The 20,887-nt window shown below is 47.7% G+C and overlaps 10 protein-coding genes across 10 annotated transcripts; 6 read left to right on the top strand and 4 right to left on the bottom strand.

Annotated features, from left to right (window-relative positions):
• Positions 1–564: 564 nt before the first annotated feature.
• On the top strand, positions 565–774 carry FVEG_16576 (hypothetical protein; the record flags this gene model as incomplete). Its single annotated transcript, XM_018905823.1, has 1 exon — positions 565–774. The coding sequence occupies one exon, from the start codon at positions 565–567 to the stop codon at positions 772–774; it is 210 nt and encodes a 69-aa protein (XP_018756272.1).
• A 90-nt stretch (positions 775–864) lies between these two features.
• Positions 865–2,654, bottom strand: FVEG_09411 (hypothetical protein). The gene is made up of 3 exons (XM_018898397.1): positions 2,522–2,654; positions 2,404–2,473; positions 865–2,347 (listed from the first exon to the last, which is right to left on the bottom strand). Exons 1-3 carry the CDS (start codon positions 2,576–2,578, stop codon positions 999–1,001), a joined length of 1,476 nt encoding a protein of 491 aa, XP_018756271.1. The 5' UTR covers positions 2,579–2,654; the 3' UTR covers positions 865–998.
• A 255-nt stretch (positions 2,655–2,909) lies between these two features.
• FVEG_09410 (hypothetical protein) lies at positions 2,910–3,650 on the bottom strand (the record flags this gene model as incomplete). The annotated part of the gene is made up of 1 exon (XM_018898396.1): positions 2,910–3,650. One exon carries the CDS (start codon positions 3,648–3,650, stop codon positions 2,910–2,912), a length of 741 nt encoding a protein of 246 aa, XP_018756270.1.
• Positions 3,651–4,575: 925 nt separating this feature from the next.
• Positions 4,576–5,727, top strand: FVEG_09409 (hypothetical protein; the record flags this gene model as incomplete). Its single annotated transcript, XM_018898395.1, has 1 exon — positions 4,576–5,727. One exon carries the CDS (start codon positions 4,576–4,578, stop codon positions 5,725–5,727), a length of 1,152 nt encoding a protein of 383 aa, XP_018756269.1.
• Positions 5,728–6,669: 942 nt separating this feature from the next.
• On the bottom strand, positions 6,670–8,005 carry FVEG_09408 (hypothetical protein; the record flags this gene model as incomplete). Its single annotated transcript, XM_018898394.1, has 6 exons — positions 6,670–7,034; positions 7,083–7,253; positions 7,299–7,390; positions 7,438–7,640; positions 7,688–7,933; positions 7,979–8,005. The coding sequence occupies 6 exons, from the start codon at positions 8,003–8,005 to the stop codon at positions 6,670–6,672; spliced, it is 1,104 nt and encodes a 367-aa protein (XP_018756268.1).
• Positions 8,006–10,815: 2,810 nt separating this feature from the next.
• On the top strand, positions 10,816–12,215 carry FVEG_09407 (hypothetical protein; the record flags this gene model as incomplete). Its single annotated transcript, XM_018898393.1, has 4 exons — positions 10,816–11,059; positions 11,110–11,177; positions 11,225–11,598; positions 11,645–12,215. The coding sequence occupies 4 exons, from the start codon at positions 10,816–10,818 to the stop codon at positions 12,213–12,215; spliced, it is 1,257 nt and encodes a 418-aa protein (XP_018756267.1).
• A 388-nt stretch (positions 12,216–12,603) lies between these two features.
• On the top strand, positions 12,604–13,565 carry FVEG_09406 (hypothetical protein). Its single transcript, XM_018898392.1, has 3 exons — positions 12,604–12,935; positions 12,996–13,093; positions 13,143–13,565. Exons 1-3 carry the CDS (start codon positions 12,741–12,743, stop codon positions 13,312–13,314), a joined length of 465 nt encoding a protein of 154 aa, XP_018756266.1. The 5' UTR covers positions 12,604–12,740; the 3' UTR covers positions 13,315–13,565.
• Positions 13,566–13,734: 169 nt separating this feature from the next.
• On the bottom strand, positions 13,735–14,779 carry FVEG_09405 (hypothetical protein; the record flags this gene model as incomplete). Its single annotated transcript, XM_018898391.1, has 4 exons — positions 13,735–13,830; positions 13,880–14,118; positions 14,169–14,635; positions 14,685–14,779. 4 exons carry the CDS (start codon positions 14,777–14,779, stop codon positions 13,735–13,737), a joined length of 897 nt encoding a protein of 298 aa, XP_018756265.1.
• A 1,605-nt stretch (positions 14,780–16,384) lies between these two features.
• FVEG_09404 (acid phosphatase) lies at positions 16,385–18,464 on the top strand (the record flags this gene model as incomplete). Its single annotated transcript, XM_018898390.1, has 3 exons — positions 16,385–16,740; positions 16,812–17,948; positions 18,002–18,464. 3 exons carry the CDS (start codon positions 16,385–16,387, stop codon positions 18,462–18,464), a joined length of 1,956 nt encoding a protein of 651 aa, XP_018756264.1.
• A 666-nt stretch (positions 18,465–19,130) lies between these two features.
• FVEG_09403 (hypothetical protein) lies at positions 19,131–20,388 on the top strand. Its single transcript, XM_018898389.1, has 4 exons — positions 19,131–19,229; positions 19,282–19,421; positions 19,471–19,661; positions 19,715–20,388. Exons 1-4 carry the CDS (start codon positions 19,209–19,211, stop codon positions 20,329–20,331), a joined length of 969 nt encoding a protein of 322 aa, XP_018756263.1. The 5' UTR covers positions 19,131–19,208; the 3' UTR covers positions 20,332–20,388.
• Positions 20,389–20,887: the final 499 nt, after the last annotated feature.

The following is a 20,887-nucleotide window of genomic DNA, read 5'->3' as shown; positions in this document are numbered from 1 at the left end:
TTCATGACGACCCAGCTGGGAAAAGGATCCTAGCTAGTTATCTTTAGATATCAGCATATTCATTTAATAGATAAGTCACTTAGCAAGAACCCACTACAAGAAGTAACAAGCAAGGGGTAAAGACTGAATTAACTTGGCTTAGCACATTGCTTTGCAAAACCTGAAGGTAATTGGGGTTTTCAGTATGTTGGCCTGATATATGTCAAGAGCTTTAATTATCAATCTTGGGAAAAATCCGCCGTCTCTGGATCCGAGGCCTGCAAGCGATCGGCCCATCGTGGCTAAGCTAAGTAGTTGTAACGATAGTGAAAACTCAATTTCATATAGAGGCAATTTATTGGTAGAGTTTTTGACATCTACAAACCTTCCTGCTCGTATTACAAGGGATGCTAATATATTGCCCATATTTAGCTTTTATACTCTATACATATAGTCTATCTAGTAATTCGAAATCGATATATTTAAAGCGACTAATGTCCCACCTCATTGCAGTGTATCTCATCTTGACTCGACTCTAGTCTGCCTTCTTTTAGAATGAAGTTCACTTGTTACACCTTCCTCCCAATGGTCCTCCTCGCCACTTCCGCTCACGCGGGATATTGTGGACCAAAGGCGAAGACATACGAAGTCGGTGCCCCTTCGCACTGGCATGAACTTTTCCTTGACTGCGCTGAAGGCTATGGCAATGTGGATTGTCCCTATGGCACTAGAGCCTATGATGTTCAACGCCATGAACCCAACGACGAGAAGGATTTGTGTTCAACTACGGTATGATAAGTCTGCAATGTTTGCCCGGATTGTTACTGACTAGAAGATGGTTGTCGTACGAATGTTGCCGTTAGGCGCTGCTGCTCGAAGGTGGTTTCTGGGTAGCAGCTCAACCTAGAGTAGCAAGTGTCAGGCTGTGGAAGCAAAAGTAAAGTTTAGTGTTATGTAGTTTTGCCTGAGCCTGATAGTAACTGGAGAATGTATCGAACTGAATTCTTGCATCGTCTCGGTTACAATTTGGAAATCCCCGCGTCCACCTTCATCATAACACTCTTGACCTCCAAGAAGTTATCCATACTGTAAAGCCATCCCTCCCTACCCTGACCCGAAGACTTGTATCCGCCAAATGGAAGATCTCTTGCAGTCGTGGGACTGGTGCAGTTGATACCGACATAGCCCGAGTTCAGCTGTTGAGTGACCCTCATAGCCCGATCAATATTCTTGGTGTAGACCGCAGCATACAGGCCATACTCTGTATCATTGGCCTTCTGAACAGCCTCCTCCTCTGTTTTGATGACATTGATATTCACCACGGGCCCGAATATTTCCTCCTTCATGATCTTGGCATTTTCAGCCGTGTCCAAAAAGATCGTCGGTTCGATGAAGAATCCTCCTGTCTTGTCATAACTCCCCTTGCCACCTTGAACAAGCTTTCCTGAATTTTTACCCTCATCTATATAAGACAAAACAGTCTCGTACTGAGTCCTGTCCGCTTGTGGGCCATGATCAACACCCTTTTGCGTTGGATCACCTGGCTTCGCAGCAGCAAGTACCTTCTTGCTAGCTTCAATGAACTTCTCAGCGATGGTATCCTGCACGTAAACGCGAGAATTCGCCATGCAGACCTGTCCACTATTCCACTGGATGCTGTGCATAGTGTCCTTGGCAGCCTGTTCAATATCCGCGTCATCGAAGATAATAACCGGCGATTTTCCACCGAGTTCAAGAATGACTTTCTTCAGGTTGGATTTGGCAGCTGCTTCCTGAATCGCCCGTCCTGTACGGCACGAGCCAGTGAATGAGATTGCGCGTACATCCATGTGTGATGACAGGGCTGCTCCAGAGGGGTTGCCGTGGCCTGAGATGACGTTGAAGACTCCAGGAGGAAACCCCGCCTTGTGGATTAATTCTGCGAACTTGGCTGCGCCGAGCGGCGCTTTCTCGCTTGATTTGAGCACGACTGTGTTTCCGGTGATGAGCGCGGGCGCAGTCTTCCCCGCGAAGAAGAGGAGAGCAGCGTTCCAGGGAATAATAGCACCGACGACGCCAAATGGTTGACGTAGAGTCATGGTGACATATCCTGGCGTATTGAGACTCGCCTGGCCTTGGATGTGAGGCCAAGCTTCAGCGTAGTAATCGTAACTCCCCGCAGCGGCGTATCCCTCAAAGAATTCCGGGAGCGGACGACCCATTGACTTTGCCTCGAGCAACGCCAGTTCGTCATTATGTTGTCTGATCAGACCAGCGAGTTTCTTCATGTAGCCGCCGCGCTTGGCGGGATCTAAAGCAGACCATGCAGGAAACGCGCGCTGTGCAGCTGCGACGGCGTTGTTGACATCGTCTTTTGTGGCTTCGGGGACTTGCGCAAGACAGTTTTAGCAGAGAATCAGAGCGGGGTTTGTTGTGTATGTTTACCATCTGCGACTTTATCGCCTGTCGCTGGATTGAAGAGGGGAAAAGTGTTGCCGTCAGAAGCGCCGACAAGCTGAGACCGTCAGTTCTTCGATTCACGAGCGGGGGAGTTGGCTTGTACTTGGCCGTCAATTAGCATCAGGGGCTTGATTGCCTCGTTTCCATTCGCGGAGCCCATTTTGAGTGATGCTGTTTGGTGATCGTGTGATTACAGAGAAATGTCTCAATTTGTCAATGACGAGATTGGTTTCACATGACATCAATCATGAACTTGATAGGCAAAACATCCGCGAATATTTATGCGCCACCCCCGCAATATTGGGAGGGGGAACAGCCGTGAAACAGTGCAGCCGAGACGCGGCGCTACGAACGGCCCGAGACGATGATCGGCAGAGTTTATGAGCTGATGTTTATCCATGATTCTATGCATAAAAATAAGTCTATGATCTTTATCTGAAGTCGTTGAATTTGTGAGCATGGAGAGAGATTGTTGTTGTCGCCACTTAAAGTTACTCCACAGGAAGCCATTGACACGCCAATTCCTTGATCTGAGCTGGGAAATGGTTATCCGGAACCTGCACGCTCTCTCTGCTATTGAACCAATTGTAAAATGCCCGAAGACTAACCAAGTCAGGATCTGCCAGGAGATCAAGGGAGTAGAGGTCTTTGGCAAAGTGGAGAGTCGAGTACAAAACACAATCAGCGATGGTGACCTGTCCATCTCCTCCATCGAAGCGAGTATCGCTCTCATAGTACTTCTCCAGCAATTTTAGATTTTTGGCGCAGTACTCAAGAGCAAGTTTCGCAGTGACTGGATGCGTCTCCTCAAGCATCCCAAACAACGCCGTCCCCTTGTGGCATGCAAACCCAAATTGACTGGTGACTTCATCCGCGAGACCCAGGACTTCTCTGACGCGTGCTTTCTCCTCCGCAGTCCGTCCGCGCATACTGCCACCAGCATGATTCGCAAGCTCAACTTGCCACAGCTGCTGTGGATTATCGCAAATATCCTCAAAGTACTCGAGGATCGCGATTGACTGCTTGATAAACTGTCCATCCGGAAGACGCAATATCGGCGCTGTGCCTTGGGGCTTCCCGGGCGCGGTCAAGCTATTGCTATTCGGAGAGACGGTCACTTCTGTGACTTTGATGAGTGGTGATGCGACGAGTTGTTTCTCGGCGAGATAGATGAGGACGCGGCGGGGATACATGCCCCATGAGAGGGAGAAGAGTTCGAGAGGGGTTGACATTGTGAGTGTAATTGACCGATGTTCTTGGTGATTGAATGAGTTGTGGCAATATAGTTGGCTCGTAATGGAGTTATATATCTGTTTGGCAAGGAGACTTTGCGGATTGTTTACCTGATGCGAAGTCTCCGATAGGTCGGCGAGTTTTGTGTCGGCATCTTTAAAGTGACCGATGGCCATTGGCATATTTTCCGGCGAGGGTACGACCGAGACAAGCGACAGTGAGTGAAACGAGATCATCCAAGGCCATGGAAAATGCATCAAGAAAAGGCTACTGCGCGCAATGGGAGACATATCATCAGGGTGGCAGGACTGGCAATGCATTGAACTGAATTAATAGACATGTTCTTCACCACTGAGCTTCAAGTCCTACTTTGTTTCGAGCCCAACAAACAATATTTTATCACATCTGACCTCAGTGTCGTGGTCTCGTCTGCAAGGTTGAAACCATCTGTTGAATTGAGATTAGAGTTATGTCAACGGAGGGATACTTCCGTCGAGTACATCAGTACTGCTTCTATCAATGGTTTTGGACTGCACGGGTTAGAGAGTGCACCGAGAGATATTACCTGGGTGGTGATGTCAACCGTTATCTAGATATGTTATTTGCAGTTGAGACTTGTGGCTGGAGCTTATCCCGGCAGACAGAGCTTAGTCCAAGTGTGGAGTTAACGTTTTCTGCCGTCAGTTTCAGCGCTCTAAACAAAACATCTCAATATTTTGAGTAGGCAGTGCAATTGAGCAGCCCATAAGCCACGTTGCGAATGCGCAATAATCCGTATGTTTCTACCATGAACATTTGTCTATAAATTCAACACTTCCCTCGTTCAGACAATTTTCGAAACACCACACGACACCCTGCTTCCAATTCATAGGCGGCACCCTACCCTTACATATTCCCCATTCTCTCTCCATCTCATCTTCCAACATGGCTACTCCATGCCTTTCCCGTTTCCTCCTCATCTTCCTATTGGGAGCCATCAACGTTGTAGCTCATCCTATGAGCAAAGACAAGCCAGCAGAGTCAGGCAATGTCGTCGTCCATAGAACACCATGCCTTAAGTGGAAGCCCAAAGAGGAACATCAGCACAATCACATGCATCACGGCAATAATAAATACACCTTCCAGGAGATCACGGTGAAGCTCGATGACAAGGACGGACCAAAGCATAAATCTGATGCGGATGAGCATGAAAAATCGACCAAGAAATATCCGAGCTCGGCTTCTGCAAAGCATGGCAAGACCACGGGCACAACCCACAACCACAAGGATCCGAAAAGAAGCGACAGGGCCGTTAAACTCACCGACGAAGAAGTGGACGAAATGGAAAAGCTTGCGCAGACCTATACACTATTGACTCGAGAAAAAAAGAAGAGGTTGAAAGAGTTGTTCATGAGATATAAACAGACGATGGAGGAGGAGGAAAAGCTCCAGAAGTCCAAGCCGGGTAGAGTCAAAGAGCCAAAGTATAATGTCTTTGATGAGGCCAGGAAGCAGAAGGACTATAAAGCTCAACTCGACAAACTTGAGAAGGACGAGGGCTACAAACCCAAGGACGAAAAACCATGGTGGGCTCTCCCAACCGACAAACACGACCAAGCCAAACATTATAGGAACGAACTTGCTTTAGCTGGAGAGAAAGGAGTTGAGGCAAAGCGAAAGATTGGGAAAAGATGCGTGGAAGTATTGCCATGGTGGATTCAGCTAATAATCAAGAAGGTTAAGAAGGATAAGGCGAAAAAGAAGGCGAAACAGGAGGAGGAGAGATGGAAGGAAATGGTGAAGGTGGGAAGGCTGCGTGGTCTAAACGGAAAGTGGGCTGGCTCCTCGCCCTCGTTTAGGCTCCTTCACAAACCAGCAGCGGGAGTGCAAAAGGACTCGATATATTCCAAGCAGGAAACAAAGAAGGAAAAGGAGGAGAAGTTGCCCAACGAACCACACAGAGATAAGCCTAAACACTGGTTTGAGGATAAAACGAGAAAGGCTTTTGATGAAAAGCCCAGTAAAGAGAAAGAAACTCTGAAGAACAAGGGTTCTGGGCTCAACGACAACAAGCCAAGTTCTTCCGCATTGCAGTAAAGGAGGGACAAGGAGGACAAACAGAAGTCAGAGGTGCAACCAAACAAGGCCTCGGAAGATTCCAAAGATGAACACTCTAATCAGAGTAGGAACTCCCTTACAGCCCGGATCTTTCCACCACGACCTCCTATTATTAAAGACAGAATGAGACGGATACGAGTCAACAGGGAACGTAAAATTGAGGAGGCCTATATTAATTTCATGAGAGTACTACACCCAGGGTCTATACGTGGGATTAAGAAGGCTCACACTGATTTACTGAGGGTAATGGAATGGTAGAACGTATGACCGTTCACAACGAGGGCAACGAGGCAAACCATGGAGAGGCAGAGCTTCAGCTAAAAGCAAGCATCTAGACGACATCGATGAATAAGCTCTATCTTATGCATGTTTTTCCGCAATTGGTTTCAAGTTTTTTTTGGAGAAAGATGCCGGCGCTGTACATTGAGAAAGAGAAGTCTCAGGGGGGCTCGACGATTATGGGGACTGGTCGAAGAATACCCAAGGATCAAACACAAGCAAGTTGCTGCAAGTTCAACCAGCACCTGATCTTCATTCCTGTCACAGGCTCTCGTGGTGGTGGGAGGATAGCTCAATCCCCGGGTCTAGGTCTAGATTGCGTTTGACTCTAGCCTCGATTGGGTACTGGATCTTCAATAGCTAGCGCCACAGCATACCAATGCAATCGACTGTACTTTGAAGAATTGTGTTTTCTTAAGAAATAAACTTCAGTGGCTTCATGACCGGAATTGTCTCAATGCCTGTATGATATGCAATGCTCTAGCATTTTGTGAAGTTGAAACAGTGACTTTTATTAACTTCTCAGGGTAAGAGTTATAACAGACCATCCCAAAATGAATGAAAGTGTCAGTCCTACGTGCAATACTTTGTAATAGACATTTCCCTTGCAAGTCGCTCTAATACTACCCACCATATTCGTATTTACTCATCAGATGACTCTCTCGCACGAGTACGAACCCGAGCCAATTCAATCTCAAAGGCCTTATTCTTAGCATCCTCATGTGAATCTGACGAACCAGCACAAGACTCCAAGTCAAAGTCTCGCGATGAATGTGATAAACGTCTAATAGGTCGACTGGGCGGCGAGATACCCGATTGATCCTGCGTGAGTCTCGCTGTTTCGGGTTTCTGGATAGAGTCGGTAGTGTAGCGACTGCTTTGGCTTGTTCCCTTTCCTCGCATGCTGTTGAATGCGCGTGAGTTGGCGGCGAGGTTGAAGTATGGGCGTAGTGAAGGGAGACAGGCGATGACCAGGCCGAGATAGAGATCCAAGGTATTCCAGAAGTCTACCGTTATGTTAGTGTATTATTGAGTGAGTTTGGGTGGATACTTACGGGCTTCGACGATTGAGACCTTGCGGTGTGCACCGTCGATGAATAGTTCGTGGAAGCGAATGATACTGATGACCATGTTGATGATGCCAAGAAGGAAGGTCAAGTAAACACCAACTCGCAGCCAACCTTTGATCATCAGATCGGGGACGATGAGCCAAGGAAGAATGAAGACTGCGATAGTTAGTATTGGCCTTACGAACAGAAGGAAGCTCTTACTGAATACGTCGCCAGCGAAATGCAAAGCCCAAGAAGTCTTCAAGAACGTTATCGCAGCATTACGGGGACATTTGTTCTCAGGGTCCAACGACCTATCCAAGTTAGCAACTTGCTCATTTCACTGGTGACGGTGACTTACCAAAGTCGAGTGACCGGAATGCAGACGCAAAATGGAAGAACCATCGTGACGATATACGAAAGCGCAACATAGAGAGCAGTCGCCCACAGAAACATTCTCCTCTTGTGCATATGAACAGGAATGACCTGGCGGTAGACAGCAAGCAGAGCAGCTTTGCAGAGATAAAACGCCGTGAAGAATGGCAGAGCACAGATCCAAAGCAACTACAATCTGTCAGTCCATCTCCTAAAGCTCAGTAATAATGCCATACCTTGAGGACGAACTCTTTATCCTCGTGAGTTCCCTCCCAGTCCTTCAGAGAGCTGTCGACCCATGGCTCCATGACGCCCATGTGTACATACGTGACGCAGAAGGACGCCACGGTAATACCAGCTGCCCATGCTAGAATCATCCATATGTCGCTGTCCATGATCCTTCGTTTTTGGATGATGAGGCGGAGGTAGATTCGTGCGATGATGACGATTGTCGATAAGGCTATGAGTGTCCATTCTGTGATCTGTACCTGTTAGATGACGCCTGAGATTGTAATTATGATACTGACCAGAAGGGTTGACGGTCCTATCGCCATGGTTGCGGTGTTATTGTGTCCAGATCTTGTGTGAAACCCTCGTCGTAAAAGAGTTGCTTGATACTGTACTCACGTACGAGTGACGCTATATGTGAGACATAGGAAGAAACAAACCAGCAAATGCATCAGCCCACGAATGTGATGACACCCTCTCTAAATACTATCCTCGCTCTTTCGCGAGAAAAACAAAGTTTGCCTTCCGTTTTCATAAGCGATCCGGAATCTCTTAGCGGACGGGACGTGGCGCATTCCGTATGCAGGGGCTAGACGGGAATCTGAACAACCACAAAGCTAAAATAACTGGGTAGTGAGACCACAAGAGTCGAGCCTGTTGTTGGTGATGGACGTTGCTGGTATGTTATGTAAAGTCAGTTGGGTTGGCGATTTGGTGTTTGCGTAGATGATGAAGACCTCATAACGCTTAGATATGCTCGCTTAGTTGTTGAGGCTAGGAAAGGAAAGGAAGGTTGCGGTAACACTTGGCAAAGCCATCATTGAGGAAACGGATTATTGGGAGTGATGATGAGGTGGAAAGTCGTATGTCTTGGCGAGGGGATTGCCAGATTGAGCAAGTTGAGGGATGTCTGGACCGAGATGGCTTCAACTGAGGGTTTAACGGTGTCTGTTATAGATCTCCTATACTAAAGTGGTAAGTTTCTGAGGATGCCATTTGGCCTAGCACCCGTTCCAGCATTCGAATACATGATTAGTAAATATCTCCTCGTGCTTATGCAGATCCAACATCAGGGCCTGCTATCGGGTGAGTACAGTCGGGTGCACCAGCGTCGTTCAACACCCGGCTGTTATACCCGACATCCATTCTTATGAGTCTCCATCTACTCATGACCTTCTGCTCCGCATTAACCACCGAATTTCTCCCAAGATCAGAACCTCGCGCTCCATACCTCACGCAAGCTACCAGTCCCCGAGGCAAAAGCCGTTGGTCCGAGGTATGCAACAAGAGTAAAGACGTTGGTACATGACCATCGTATGCGTCATCTCGTACCAAGCATTCAACGGATCTACGGCAGCAGCGTCGTGGACAATGGTGCTTTTGTCAACGCCCAATGTCAGCGGCGCCGACGAAAATGTCGCTGATCTGCAGACTCGCTGATCGACCAACTCTCTTCGAAAAGAGCTGCATTTCGCCAAGACTCCAAACGTCGCCTGTCCCAGGTTGTTCGATCATGACAAGGCGAGTTCAATTGCACTGTGATAAGAATGAAAGGGTCAAAAGAGTTTTCAGTCAACACCCAAGGGCCAAGAACACGAATTAACAAATACAAACAATATATCCAGTGCCCTTGTTAAATTGCACAACGGTGTCAATCGACGGTGAGCTATCTCTGCACGCCTTGAGAGGGCCAAGGATGACCTCATAGTATCGACCGTCGAGGTAATGCTACTATGTAACGTTCACGCGGAGCCTCTCAAATTTGTAAGATGGGTTATTGTAGAGTCGCATTGGCAATTCACGCGGTGAGCAGGCATACCTGAGATCGTCTTTGCTTAGTTAAATTTATGGAGTAGCTTGGAAAATGATGCAACGTCGCGTAAAATCCTCCGCGGGAAATATCGTGCAAGCGAACGTATATTACACGATATATGCATATAGAGTAGTACGCCAGACCCAAAACATCAGCAAAATGTTTCATGTAATGTTTTGGGTCAGTGAAATGTTTCAGTGGGGTAACCCTCAGATGATCTGAGTCGCCATGACTCTCTCTGTCAGGGTCCGCCTGAGCGCAATCCGAGTCATGAGAGGGCCAAGCCGCCAAAGCGCTGTCATGAGTACTGTAAATATTTATTAGCGCAAAGAATCGTTTCCCCAGCTAATTGGACTGCTTACTACATAATGCCAAATGTCACAATAGCGTCGAGACGGACTGACATCTCAGTGCCATATTGACGGGCCCAAGTCACTAATGACCAGGGTAGCCTGGTCACATGCTCACTGTCTGCAGCGGGATCTTCGTTCGTCACCGGGCATGTTACAGATCTACTTGAAACCAAAAGACACGCCACGGAATTACGGATAATCACGACATTCCATGTCGCTGGATTGTCAGGCAAGAATGCGTCAATGCGGTGAGGCCAAAACAAAAAAGAAAAACGCAAAAAGAGATCTGATCAGGCTGATATGCAGGTCATTTCAATGTTTCAGCAAGGATAAGTCTTGGCATTCAGTCTTTTCCAACCTGTTGGGCCTCAGAGCAATATCCCCAGTGGAGATTTCACCATTGATCGACGAAATAAAAGACCGCCCAGAGCTTCTTCATCGTTACAAATGCCTTACAAACCCTCAATCTTTAACCTCGGAACATTCGGTAAACCTGTCAGTGTCACCAAACCCCTGCTCCCATCAAAAAACCTCTCCACTATAACCACATGGCATATTGTGATCGGCAGTTATGCCAACCAGGCCGCACCGACACTCACGCTCGCCCGCAACACGCTGCGGCAGTTTGACGCCTCGATCTGGTTGGTTGCAGCTCAGCGCAGTAAAACAACGATCAGCGGTAATCTTCAGGTCCAGGGTATCATTGCCTCCGCAGATCAGGCCCGAGCGATTACAGCTTGAGGAAAGAGATTCACGATTAGATCATCGGTCTGCAGGCCATTGGATGTGCAATTATAAGCTCAAGCTCGTCGATCTCTTACAGTTGTGAGACAGAGTCTGTGAGAGCTGAACCCTGAGCCCCTCCGTGAAGTGCTATATTTAAATGCCCTTGGGGTCCCCCAGTGTGAGGAAAATATGGTTCTAATGACTCCAAACATATGTTACAGTTCGTCTTCGTCGACAGTGCACAATGTATATCCGTTGGGCTGACGAGAGTCATCTGACCATGGATACTCGCTCAATGCCAGCGGATAGTTCATCCCGCTCGGTAGAGATTCAAGCTATTCTCATTACCTTCTCCATTCTTTCCACGATCACCGTCGCATTGCGACTCTATGTGAGATACAAGGTTCTGCATTCTCTCGGCTGGGATGATAGAGTTATGGCTACTGCCCAGGTCCTTACAATTGCAGCTGCGGTGGCTATTGGTCTAGGTAGGCTTCATCAACGTTGTTGTGGAGGTCAAGTGCTGACGTGCGTGTAGAGAATAAATATGGGCTTGGACATCATACTTGGGAGCAGTCGAAGGAGAATTACGTTGCTTACATGAAGGTCAGTTTCGCTTCGATATGGCCTCAACTCATGCTGACATTTGGTAGGCGTTTTATGCTTCCGTCATCGTATACAATGTCGCCATGTGTCTTGTCAAAATCGGAATCCTTCTTCAATACCGACGAGTCTTTGCCATACCGGTCTTACAGTCGTTAACATTCTACGGACTCGTCATCATGGTCGCATGGACCATCACGATCGCTTTCCTCAATACTCTCATTTGTGTACCCGTCGCCAAGTTCTGGAACTCAACCCTAGATGGCCATTGCACCGACCCTTTGACGGTCTGGTACGTCATGGCTGGCTTCAACCTCGTCTCAGATATCACTGTTTTCTGCATGCCGTTACCAGTCATCGGAAGCTTGAACCTTCCGAAGAAACAAAAGATTATGCTGTTGGCCATCTTCAGCATTGGCTTCCTGTAAGTAGCTCAATCGTTTCTACCACGCTGTTGCTAACATCACCAGGACTTGCATCATCTCGATTATTCGCATTCGAACACTCAAGACAGCTGCTTCAACAAAAGATCCCAACTGGGATAACGTCGACGCCGCGATATGGTCATTCCTCGAAGTCACCCTGGCTATTATTTCCTCATGCCTACCTACCCTCCGACCACTGTTCTCCAAGATCATGCCCAGGCTCTTTGCGTCCTCATTCGGCCGAAGCAGCAACCGTGTATCACAATACGGCTATACTCGAACACGCAGCAGTCAAAATCTACGTAGTATGTCTCGAAGGCGAACTCAAGAGATCAGCCATGACTCAATGGAGGATACATCCACCTTGCGAAAAGATGAAGTACCTCTTCCATCAATTACCAAACACTACCGAACATACCCTGGTGTCAGTGTTAGTATTAAGGCTGAGCAGGGACAGAACGGTGACGAGGCAACGTCGCAGAGTCCAATTGAGCCAAGCTCGCCGAGTCGGGGTATCAAAGCCACTACTGTCGTCACACAAGAAATCGTGGTAGAGAGACGCCTAGACGATGAATGGAGCCACGGCAGACCTAGTGACAGCGATGCAACTCTCTGAGAATGACATCTGTCCATAATCCACAAAACAGAGAAATGCCATTCTACCGCTTACTTATGAGACATGCATATTAACTATTACCTCTCCCTTTAATGTAATCTTAATACAAAACCCTTTTTTATTTATTTTTAGCCCTTCACCGTATGTTCTAGACCATCGAAGCTTAGCCCAAACTCTGTAGCTCCCCCCGGATTGAGGAAAGGCGGAAGCCTCGGGCCCTCGGCACGGGTTAGTTCAGGTCGACGGTTTGGGAATAGTTACGAGAGATCTAGTCTCTGGTCTATTCTCGTCACAAGATGGCTCGATACGAACCGATAATTGCCCGTATAGGCTTTAGCAGAACGCCACAAGTCTATGCCGGCTCGTATTCAACTTTAATCGCTATTCACCGCAATGTCCAAACGTTTTGCCATTTTGTATAAATAGCGGCTTTTGATCAACTTATTCTCAATCATCACTCTCAAGCACTTTCTCTCTCATCTACAAGACTCTCTCATCTTAAAGTACATCTTCTCACTCTTCAAAATGAAGTTCAGCATCCTCACTGCCCTTACCGCCATTGTTGGCAGCGCTGCCGCCGCTAACCAGGCTGTCGTCAAGAACGACTGCTCTGGTACCATCTATGTTCAGTCTTGGCCTTACAACGGCGGTGCTCCTGGACCTCTTGTGACCCTCAAGCCCGGTCAGAAGTTCTCTGAGAATCTCCGCTCTACTGGATCTGTACGTTGAATTCGTGTCTGCTTTCATCACTGAACTCTTTTGTACTAACAATTGTTCTAGACCGTCAAGATTGCCACCACCAAGACGCTCAGCAACCCTCTCTTCTTCGGCTACTCCTCCACCTCCAAGCCCAACTACGTTTACTACGAGTTCAGCACGTAAGTCCAATCCTTGCTCATTATGTCAATGCCATACTAACATATCTAGTCAATGGGGTAACCCCTTCGCCAACAAGCACAACATCCTCACCACTGGTAAGGGATGCAAGCAGTTTGACTGCGCTGCTGGCGATGCTTCTTGCTACAGCACTCCTAGCATGAAGAAGGTCTATGGCTGCCCTCAGCCTGCTACCATCACTGCCACCATCTGCGCCAAATAGAGGACACACTAGACAGGTCTTCTGAGCCCTTTGAACGAAGGGCTGAGCGATTGGAGGGAACAAGAATAGAGAGAAATGTATAGATCTTATGAGTTGAGGTAGTAATGCATATTTAATAACGGAAACTCCCAGCGTTAAATGAAATTGGTATTCGCGGGTCAAATGCAATGGCGATTTCTATGAATCAAGGAATGATTAGTAGACGCAAGGGTAAGATGATAATCACTTAACTGGGATGTTTCTCATGCGCCTTACAATGGTCAATTTACATCAAGCATATGTCCTATGATATCTATCCCGTGCTTCTCATAGAATAATTGAAATGCACTTGATCAATGTTTCTTAACCTAGAAACTTGTTTTCTCAGGTAAATTCCAGAGTTCATCTGTCTCACGGAAACCAGCCTCAGCCTGAAAAGATTTACCATCCAAAGCCATTCGACTTGAGTTCGTTTGCTACCTGTTCAGCCACCAACTGATTGATAGCAATTCCAGGATGATAATCATTAAACCACAGCTATCGCAGCATCAGTATACAATACCTTCACTTGAGAGAGGCTACTCACGCATGACTTCCCATCGCTGTTGTAGCAAGTCGCATCAGGTGCACCATAAGCCGTGGGGCTGTTGATAGCCTTCTTGAAAGAAACGGATGTATCAACGAGAAGTGTCTTGGCACCAGAGTTGGCTTTCTTGAACGCGCTGAGCTTTGAGGCCAACTTGCTATTGTAGAGCTTAATCGACTTGACGAGAAGAGCGTTCGAGTCGGCGCCTTGTTGGATCATCAATGGTGTCAACTCAGTTGCTGCACGTCATTAGCATAAAAGCCCCAGTGATGTAGTCCTCCTGACTTACGTGGAACGCTGAGTAGAACAAACTTGCGCAGACCAGCTTTATACAGAATCTGTAGTAACTCAAAATACCTCGTAGTAGCCTTCTCAACCACCGCGTCTGCATCCTGCAGATAGAAAGAATTACCAACGTCATTAACGCCGATCCAAACACCTGCAATGGTATTCTTTGCTGTCCAAGAAGTACCATCTGGGTGCTTACCCACAGAGTTAGAGAACTGGTTGACTTGGTCTACAAAACTCAACACAGTGCTTGCATAGGGCTTGACGATGTTAGCATCGACTGTAGCGCCTCCGTACGCAAAGTTGTATGATAGAACAAGTGAATTGTTTTGCTCTTTGACAATGTCGCCGACCCAATTCGCTCCACCGGCTGCTGTCCATCCAGGGAATGGTGGGTTGCCGAGGGGGTTGGAGGCAGAGGGTTTCGCGCCGTTGGGGTCGAAGCCTGTCTGGGAGTATGAGTCGCCACTAAGAGATGTCAATTCTTAGTCTGAAGCTGCAGTATAAAAGTACTGACAAAGTGAAGAGATAACTGATGCTTGACGCTGCGTGGACTGCAGCGCTCTGAACCAAGACGCTACCCATGGCAGCAACAAGAAATTTCGACAGCATGGTAAGAGACTGAATAAAAAAGACTAAAATTTGAATCACCTGCCCAAGACAATTTACTCAGTCTTGCCAGTTTCACACAGCGAACAACGAACTACTTATATCTCCTCAAATCCACGTTTCAGATCATAGACCCAACCTTGTTCTCTCATCCCACAAATCACAAGCTGATCTTATGACCAAGGAATGGCAACGGAAGATCTTGTTTAAGCATAATGTCTGGAAAGGGATAGACGGAGCTGGTCCGAGGCGGGGTATAACATATTTGGATTGGGAGATCGCAGGAAATGCCATGATTGCGGCATGCAGATCATACATTGAAGCTTTCAGTCGGCAACTGTAATTGGTACGGAAGAATAATTTCCGTGGACAGATCTGTGTGATCCCGTCGGTCCGGTCTTGATATCGCTTAGCTTGTTAGTCTGCATGATATACTATATAGTGTATGAAGGCTCGTGGAGAGGAGGGCGATTATAATAATGCCAGAAGGTTTGCAGCTTCCATGGTGTATCATTTATACACAAACTTTGGAGATGGACATGTTGATCTCCAGGACAACAAGGATGAATTGCTGGGATCTCCAGTTAATGGATCCAACTTAATTGCTTTACTGGGTAACAATGTCACATGTCCTTATCTGGGAAATCAAATCCTCTTCTTTGTCTGGTCATAAAGTAAGGCAATTCTTTAGCGCTGCAAGTTATGTCAAAATATTGTGGCACGTTATTGGTATGTCACTCAAGGCCATTTTGGCTGCTTGATGCAGGGTAGCTAGCTGTCTCCAAGCTATTGTTGAATTGTCCCTGTACGAAAAAGGTGTCTGTCTGGGATCTTCAGAGGACAGCTGCTCCAATCGTGCGATATTCACTCTGATAAGAGATGTATTCTAGCTTCCCTCTAAACACATTTGTGGCAGCTGGTAAAGAACGTGCTGGTCCATGTTGCAAGTGCATATATGTTGACAAAAAGGACTGTACATCAGCTATGCGTGTCTTGGTGTCAATATGTTAGTGCTTTCTTTCACCCTCAAGCGAGCCTGGGCACTTTTGAATAAACCAAGCAGGGATCTCGACCCAGATGCGGGGGACTTGATGCAACCAACCAGTAACCAAGCATAAATTACCAACATCTCGTCTGCCGAAAAGCCGTGATTTATGGAGTCAAACCCATCGACAAATAAAAAGCTCAGCAATGCTGTTTACCACGTGGAAGCGGCTATTGGCTTTATCGCATTAATACATCTTGACGCGAGGCTTTAAGCTGAATCCGTTATCATCGGCCGTAGAAGCTTATCTTAGCTTGCTTATCACGTTTCATCGTAATCAGCCTTGATTGGGCAGGGTTGCAGATTCACAGGGGCAATGGTGAAGCTAAACTTGTTACTGCCACCGGCGAGAGCCGTCAGATCCGATTGTTGTTAATATTCTTGGAGGTTGCGATGATTTGAGATGACGATCCGGCAGCTGAGTTCCGAGCACATGGGGAGGTCCGCGATGATAGGAATTATATATACCAACGTTGCATTTGACCTCAAAACAGGAATGACAGGTGTAGATTCTTTACTGCTCTCAAAAGTCTCTCTTTTGCAGCCGCCTCACTAGGTTCATCATGAAGTCCCTCGCTGCCCCCAGCCTCCTGGCCGCGCTCCTCACGACACCCGCTCTCTCCAAGCCCGTCGTCGATGAGAAGTATCCCTACAAAGGCCCAGCAGTCCCCGTCGGCGATTGGGTCGATCCCACCGTCAACGGCAATGGAAAAGGATTCCCTCGTCTCGTTGAACCTCCAGCCGTGAAGCCTGGTTCTTCAAACCCCAGCAACAACGTCAATGTTATCTCGACGTCATATACGCCTGGCGGTATCAACATTCACTACCAGACACCTTTTGGACTCGGTGCTGCGCCGGCGGTTCATTGGGGTACGAGTAAGTCTGAGTTGAAGAATAAAGCTACTGGTTCGACTACCACGTAAGTTCCCGCTTCTTGGCATTTACCCGATTCGTCTGCGCGTTGAGTTGTCATTGGCTTACGATTTCTAGCTATGACCGCACGCCGCCTTGTTCTGCTGTCAAGGCTGTTACGCAGTGTAATCAGTTCTTCCATGATGTTCAAATCAGTGATCTCAAGCCTGGCACGACTTACTACTATCAGATCCCTGCTGCTAACGGCACCACCAAATCTGATGTCCTTAGCTTCACTACCGCTCGCGAAGCAGGTGACAAGTCAGAGTTCACCATCGCTGTTCTCAACGACATGGGCTATACTAACGCCGCTGGTACTTACAAGTATCTCAACAAGGCAGTTTCCGACGGCGCTGCGTTTGCATGGCACGGTGGTGATCTGAGTTATGCTGATGATTGGTTCTCCGGCATTCTGCCCTGCGAGGATGACTGGCCTGTTTGCTACAATGGATCTTCAACTGAGCTTCCCGGCGGCGGTCCTATTCCCGATGACTACAAGACTCCTCTTCCCAAGGGCGAAGTGGCTAACCAGGGAAGTCCCCGCGGTGGCGACATGAGCGTTCTGTACGAGTCGAACTGGGATCTTTGGCAGCAGTGGCTCAACAGCATCACCCTCAAGGTCCCTTACATGGTTGTCCCCGGTAACCACGAAGCCACCTGCGCTGAGTTCGATGGCGGCAACAACACGCTCTCTGCTTATCTCGACAACGACAAGAGCAACGCAACCCAGGCTAACATGACGCTGAACTACTACTCCTGCCCCCCCTCGCAGCGCAACTTCACCGCTTTCCAGAACCGCTTCCACATGGCAGGCGACAAGTCCGGCGGTGTTGGAAACTTCTGGTACTCTTTCGACTACGGTCTAGCCCACTTTGTGTCTATCAACACAGAGACAGATTACGCCAACAGTCCCGAGAAGCCGTTTGCTGCGGATCTCAAGGGCGATGAGACGCATCCCTTGGCTAATGAGACTTATGTCACTGATTCTGGCCCCTTTGGCGCTGTGCATGGTTCTTATAATGATACCAAGAACTATGAGCAGTATCAGTGGTTGGCTAAGGATCTTGAGAGCGTTGATCGATGCAAGACCCCTTGGGTTATTGTCATGGGCCACCGTCCTATGTACAGTTCTGAGGTTGCCAAATACCAGGTTAACATCCGCGCTGCGTTTGAGGATCTGATGCTGAAGAACAATGTCGACGTCTACATTGCTGGGTGAGTCATATCTTAGCCAACCTCCTCACAACACATATACTAATGTTAGACAGTCACATTCACTGGTATGAGCGTCTTCAGCCCATGGGCCACAACGGCACCCTCGACTCTGGCTCCATCATCAACAACAACACGTACAAGACCAACCCCGGCAAGTCAATGGTCCATCTCGTCAACGGAGCCGCAGGCAACCTCGAGAGCCACAGCGTTCTCGACGGCGAGCCTCGTCTCAACATGACCATGTTCCTTGACCAAACTCACTTTGGTTTCGCCAAGTTGACTGTTCACAACGAGAGTGCGCTCTCTTGGCACTTTATCCACGGTGACGGTGGTGTTGTTGGTGATGAGCTTACTGTCTTGAAGGAGAGTGCTTCCAAGTGCTCTGCTTCTGGAAACTCTTCTTCGCCTGGAGGTGCTAGTGGCACAAAGGCCCCGGTTGCTACCCCTACTAGTGCTGGTACCAAGACATTCGTCTCTGGGGTTCTTGGCCTTCTCGCTCTCGCTCTGGCTTTGTAAAAATAGGTATAGATAGTATCTTCGTTGTTAGACATTCTTCCCGAGACGGCTCGTGATACATAATCACAAAATTGAGTCGATTTTAATCTCATTTAGGTCAGTCATATGGCCTCGGACAACGTGCTACGTGATCAAGTCCTGGACTGATAAGAAGAGACTAAGGCCCAGCATGACTTAGGTTCTTGCGCACACTCACCAATTTTTGCCAGGTACATGATGATATGACATAGGTCTTCGCGCGCATTGCAGTATTTATCCGAACTCAGACATTTTATATCATTGGCACGTAGCCCATGCTTTCCTTTTATACCAACCATCCCTCGCCAGCTGTCAATCCCTCTTTCGTCACAGCCCAACCACTTTTGGCATAAAGAGCAACGCCGCATACGTCAGATCCTCTGTGCAACAACGGGATGCGACGAGATATTCCCCAATGAGGAACACAAAAGGGTCCAAATGACGTAGATAGTGCCGGATCAGCTCGGCAGATATCGAGCTAAAATGATCTTGGCAACTTGTAAGGGCAAGATTTTCGCTTACGCCTTGCTAGCTGAGAGCTGATGTCTCACCTTGAACGGATCGATGATGCCCGTGTGACTTGAAAACGGATAATATTTTATGACTGCATCTCAATAACTTCTCAAATATTGGACTCAGACTTTCTATACCTTCTTGCGCAAGCCTTCATCGCAAATCAACTAATTCCTCATACTACCTTTTATCGTGAAAACTACCGACTTTAGCATGGTCATTATCGTTACTGGTGTAAGCGAGCCTATAGCAGCGATGCAGAAACGCAAGCTAATCTTATCGACAGGGTGCCGGGTTCCTTGGCTGCAATTTAATCCAGCTGCTTCTCGAGAAGAACCACGAAGTCGTCGTGATTGATTCACTATGGACCGGATCTCAAAGCACCCTCGATAATTTCCGATCGGACAAGCGAGTGCGATATATCCAGTGCGTTTAGTTCACCCCGACACCTTACTCAAGTGCTGATATTTTATAGAGCCGATGTACGAGATCCGTTGCCATGGATAGACAACGTCGAACAAATCTACCATCTTGCGTGTCCTGCGAGTCCAGTACATTTCGAGTCTCAACCGATTGATATTTTGCAAACCTGCTTCAATGGTGCCTCAAATGTTTTGGACTATGCGTTGAAACACAACGCTAGAGTGCTGCTCGCTAGTACATCAGGTATGAGCTCTCACCATGAAGCCTGGCTATGAGGCTAACTGATGGCATTGTAGAAGTCTACGGCGACGCACAAATCGCTTGCCAACGCGAAGACTACCGAGGCAACGTCAACTGCTTCGGCCCACGCGCCTGCTACGACGAAGGCAAGAGAGTCATGGAAGCCCTCGGATACGCCTATCAAGCCGAACACGGTCTCGAAGTCCGCATCGCACGAATCTTCAACGCCTACGGCCCCTTCATGGAGCCAGAAGACGGACGCGCAGTACCTAACTTTATCATGGCAGCTCTCAAGAGAGAACCAATCACGATATTCGGCGACGGACACGCCACGCGCTGCTTTCAACACGCTAACGATTGTGTTCGTGGTTTGGAGGCTCTGATGAATAGTGATTATCATGGACCGGTTAATATTGGCAGTGATCAAGAGATGGAGATTAGTGAGATTGCGGATATAATATCGAGAGTTGTGGCGGAGAAGACTGGGTATGAGGATCCTGTTAATGTGCAGTTACTGCCGAAGAGGGAGGATGATCCTATTAGAAGGAAGCCAGATACGAGTCTTGCTGAGAGGGTTTTGGGTTGGAAGCCTAGGGTTTCGCTGGAGGAGGGAGTAGCTTCGACGGTTGACTGGTTTATCCAGAGGGAGAACGGCATTTCGAGCAGGCTTTAGAAAAGCATGAAGCCTCTGTTTTATGACTAATGAAAGATTTGTGATTTTGTATGTCGCTTAATGATGTCTTGGCCGCTAGTTTTGTATACCACTGTTTAAAGTGATGAAGGTTTCACTCTGCCCTATTTCTCAGCGTTGTAGACCACTAATTGAACATTCGAACGTTTGACAGAGTAGTATCGCATCTTGAACTCGTATTCGCCCCAAACTTAATTTATGCCCAACAATTCAGGATAGACTATGAAGTATGGAGTGTGTGACATGGCATGACATTCTTATTGGAACGGGGTTGATCGGAACATCGGATCGGGTGCCTCCACTACTACCCTAGATTATCTGTCCCAGTTAACCCACTACAAAGCAGCACTGAACAAACAATGAGTATTCAGAATAGCCAGGACTCGCCTAGATAGCCATTTGCATAAACACAAGATAGAGCATTGAGCGTGGCTGTCGTAGTGGCCATCCATTCAAGCAAGCCACAATATAATTCGCGTCAGCTTCACTCATCGCACGGCCATAAGGCTTATCCCCCAGCCCAACATCCCCATCCCAT

Source organism: Fusarium verticillioides, chromosome 5 (assembly GCF_000149555.1).
Source record: "Fusarium verticillioides 7600 chromosome 5, whole genome shotgun sequence".
In the NCBI taxonomy this organism is placed as follows: Eukaryota; Fungi; Ascomycota; class Sordariomycetes; order Hypocreales; family Nectriaceae; genus Fusarium; species Fusarium verticillioides.
Note: the sequence above shows the minus strand (reverse complement) of the source record. Positions and strands in the feature narration are given on the sequence as shown.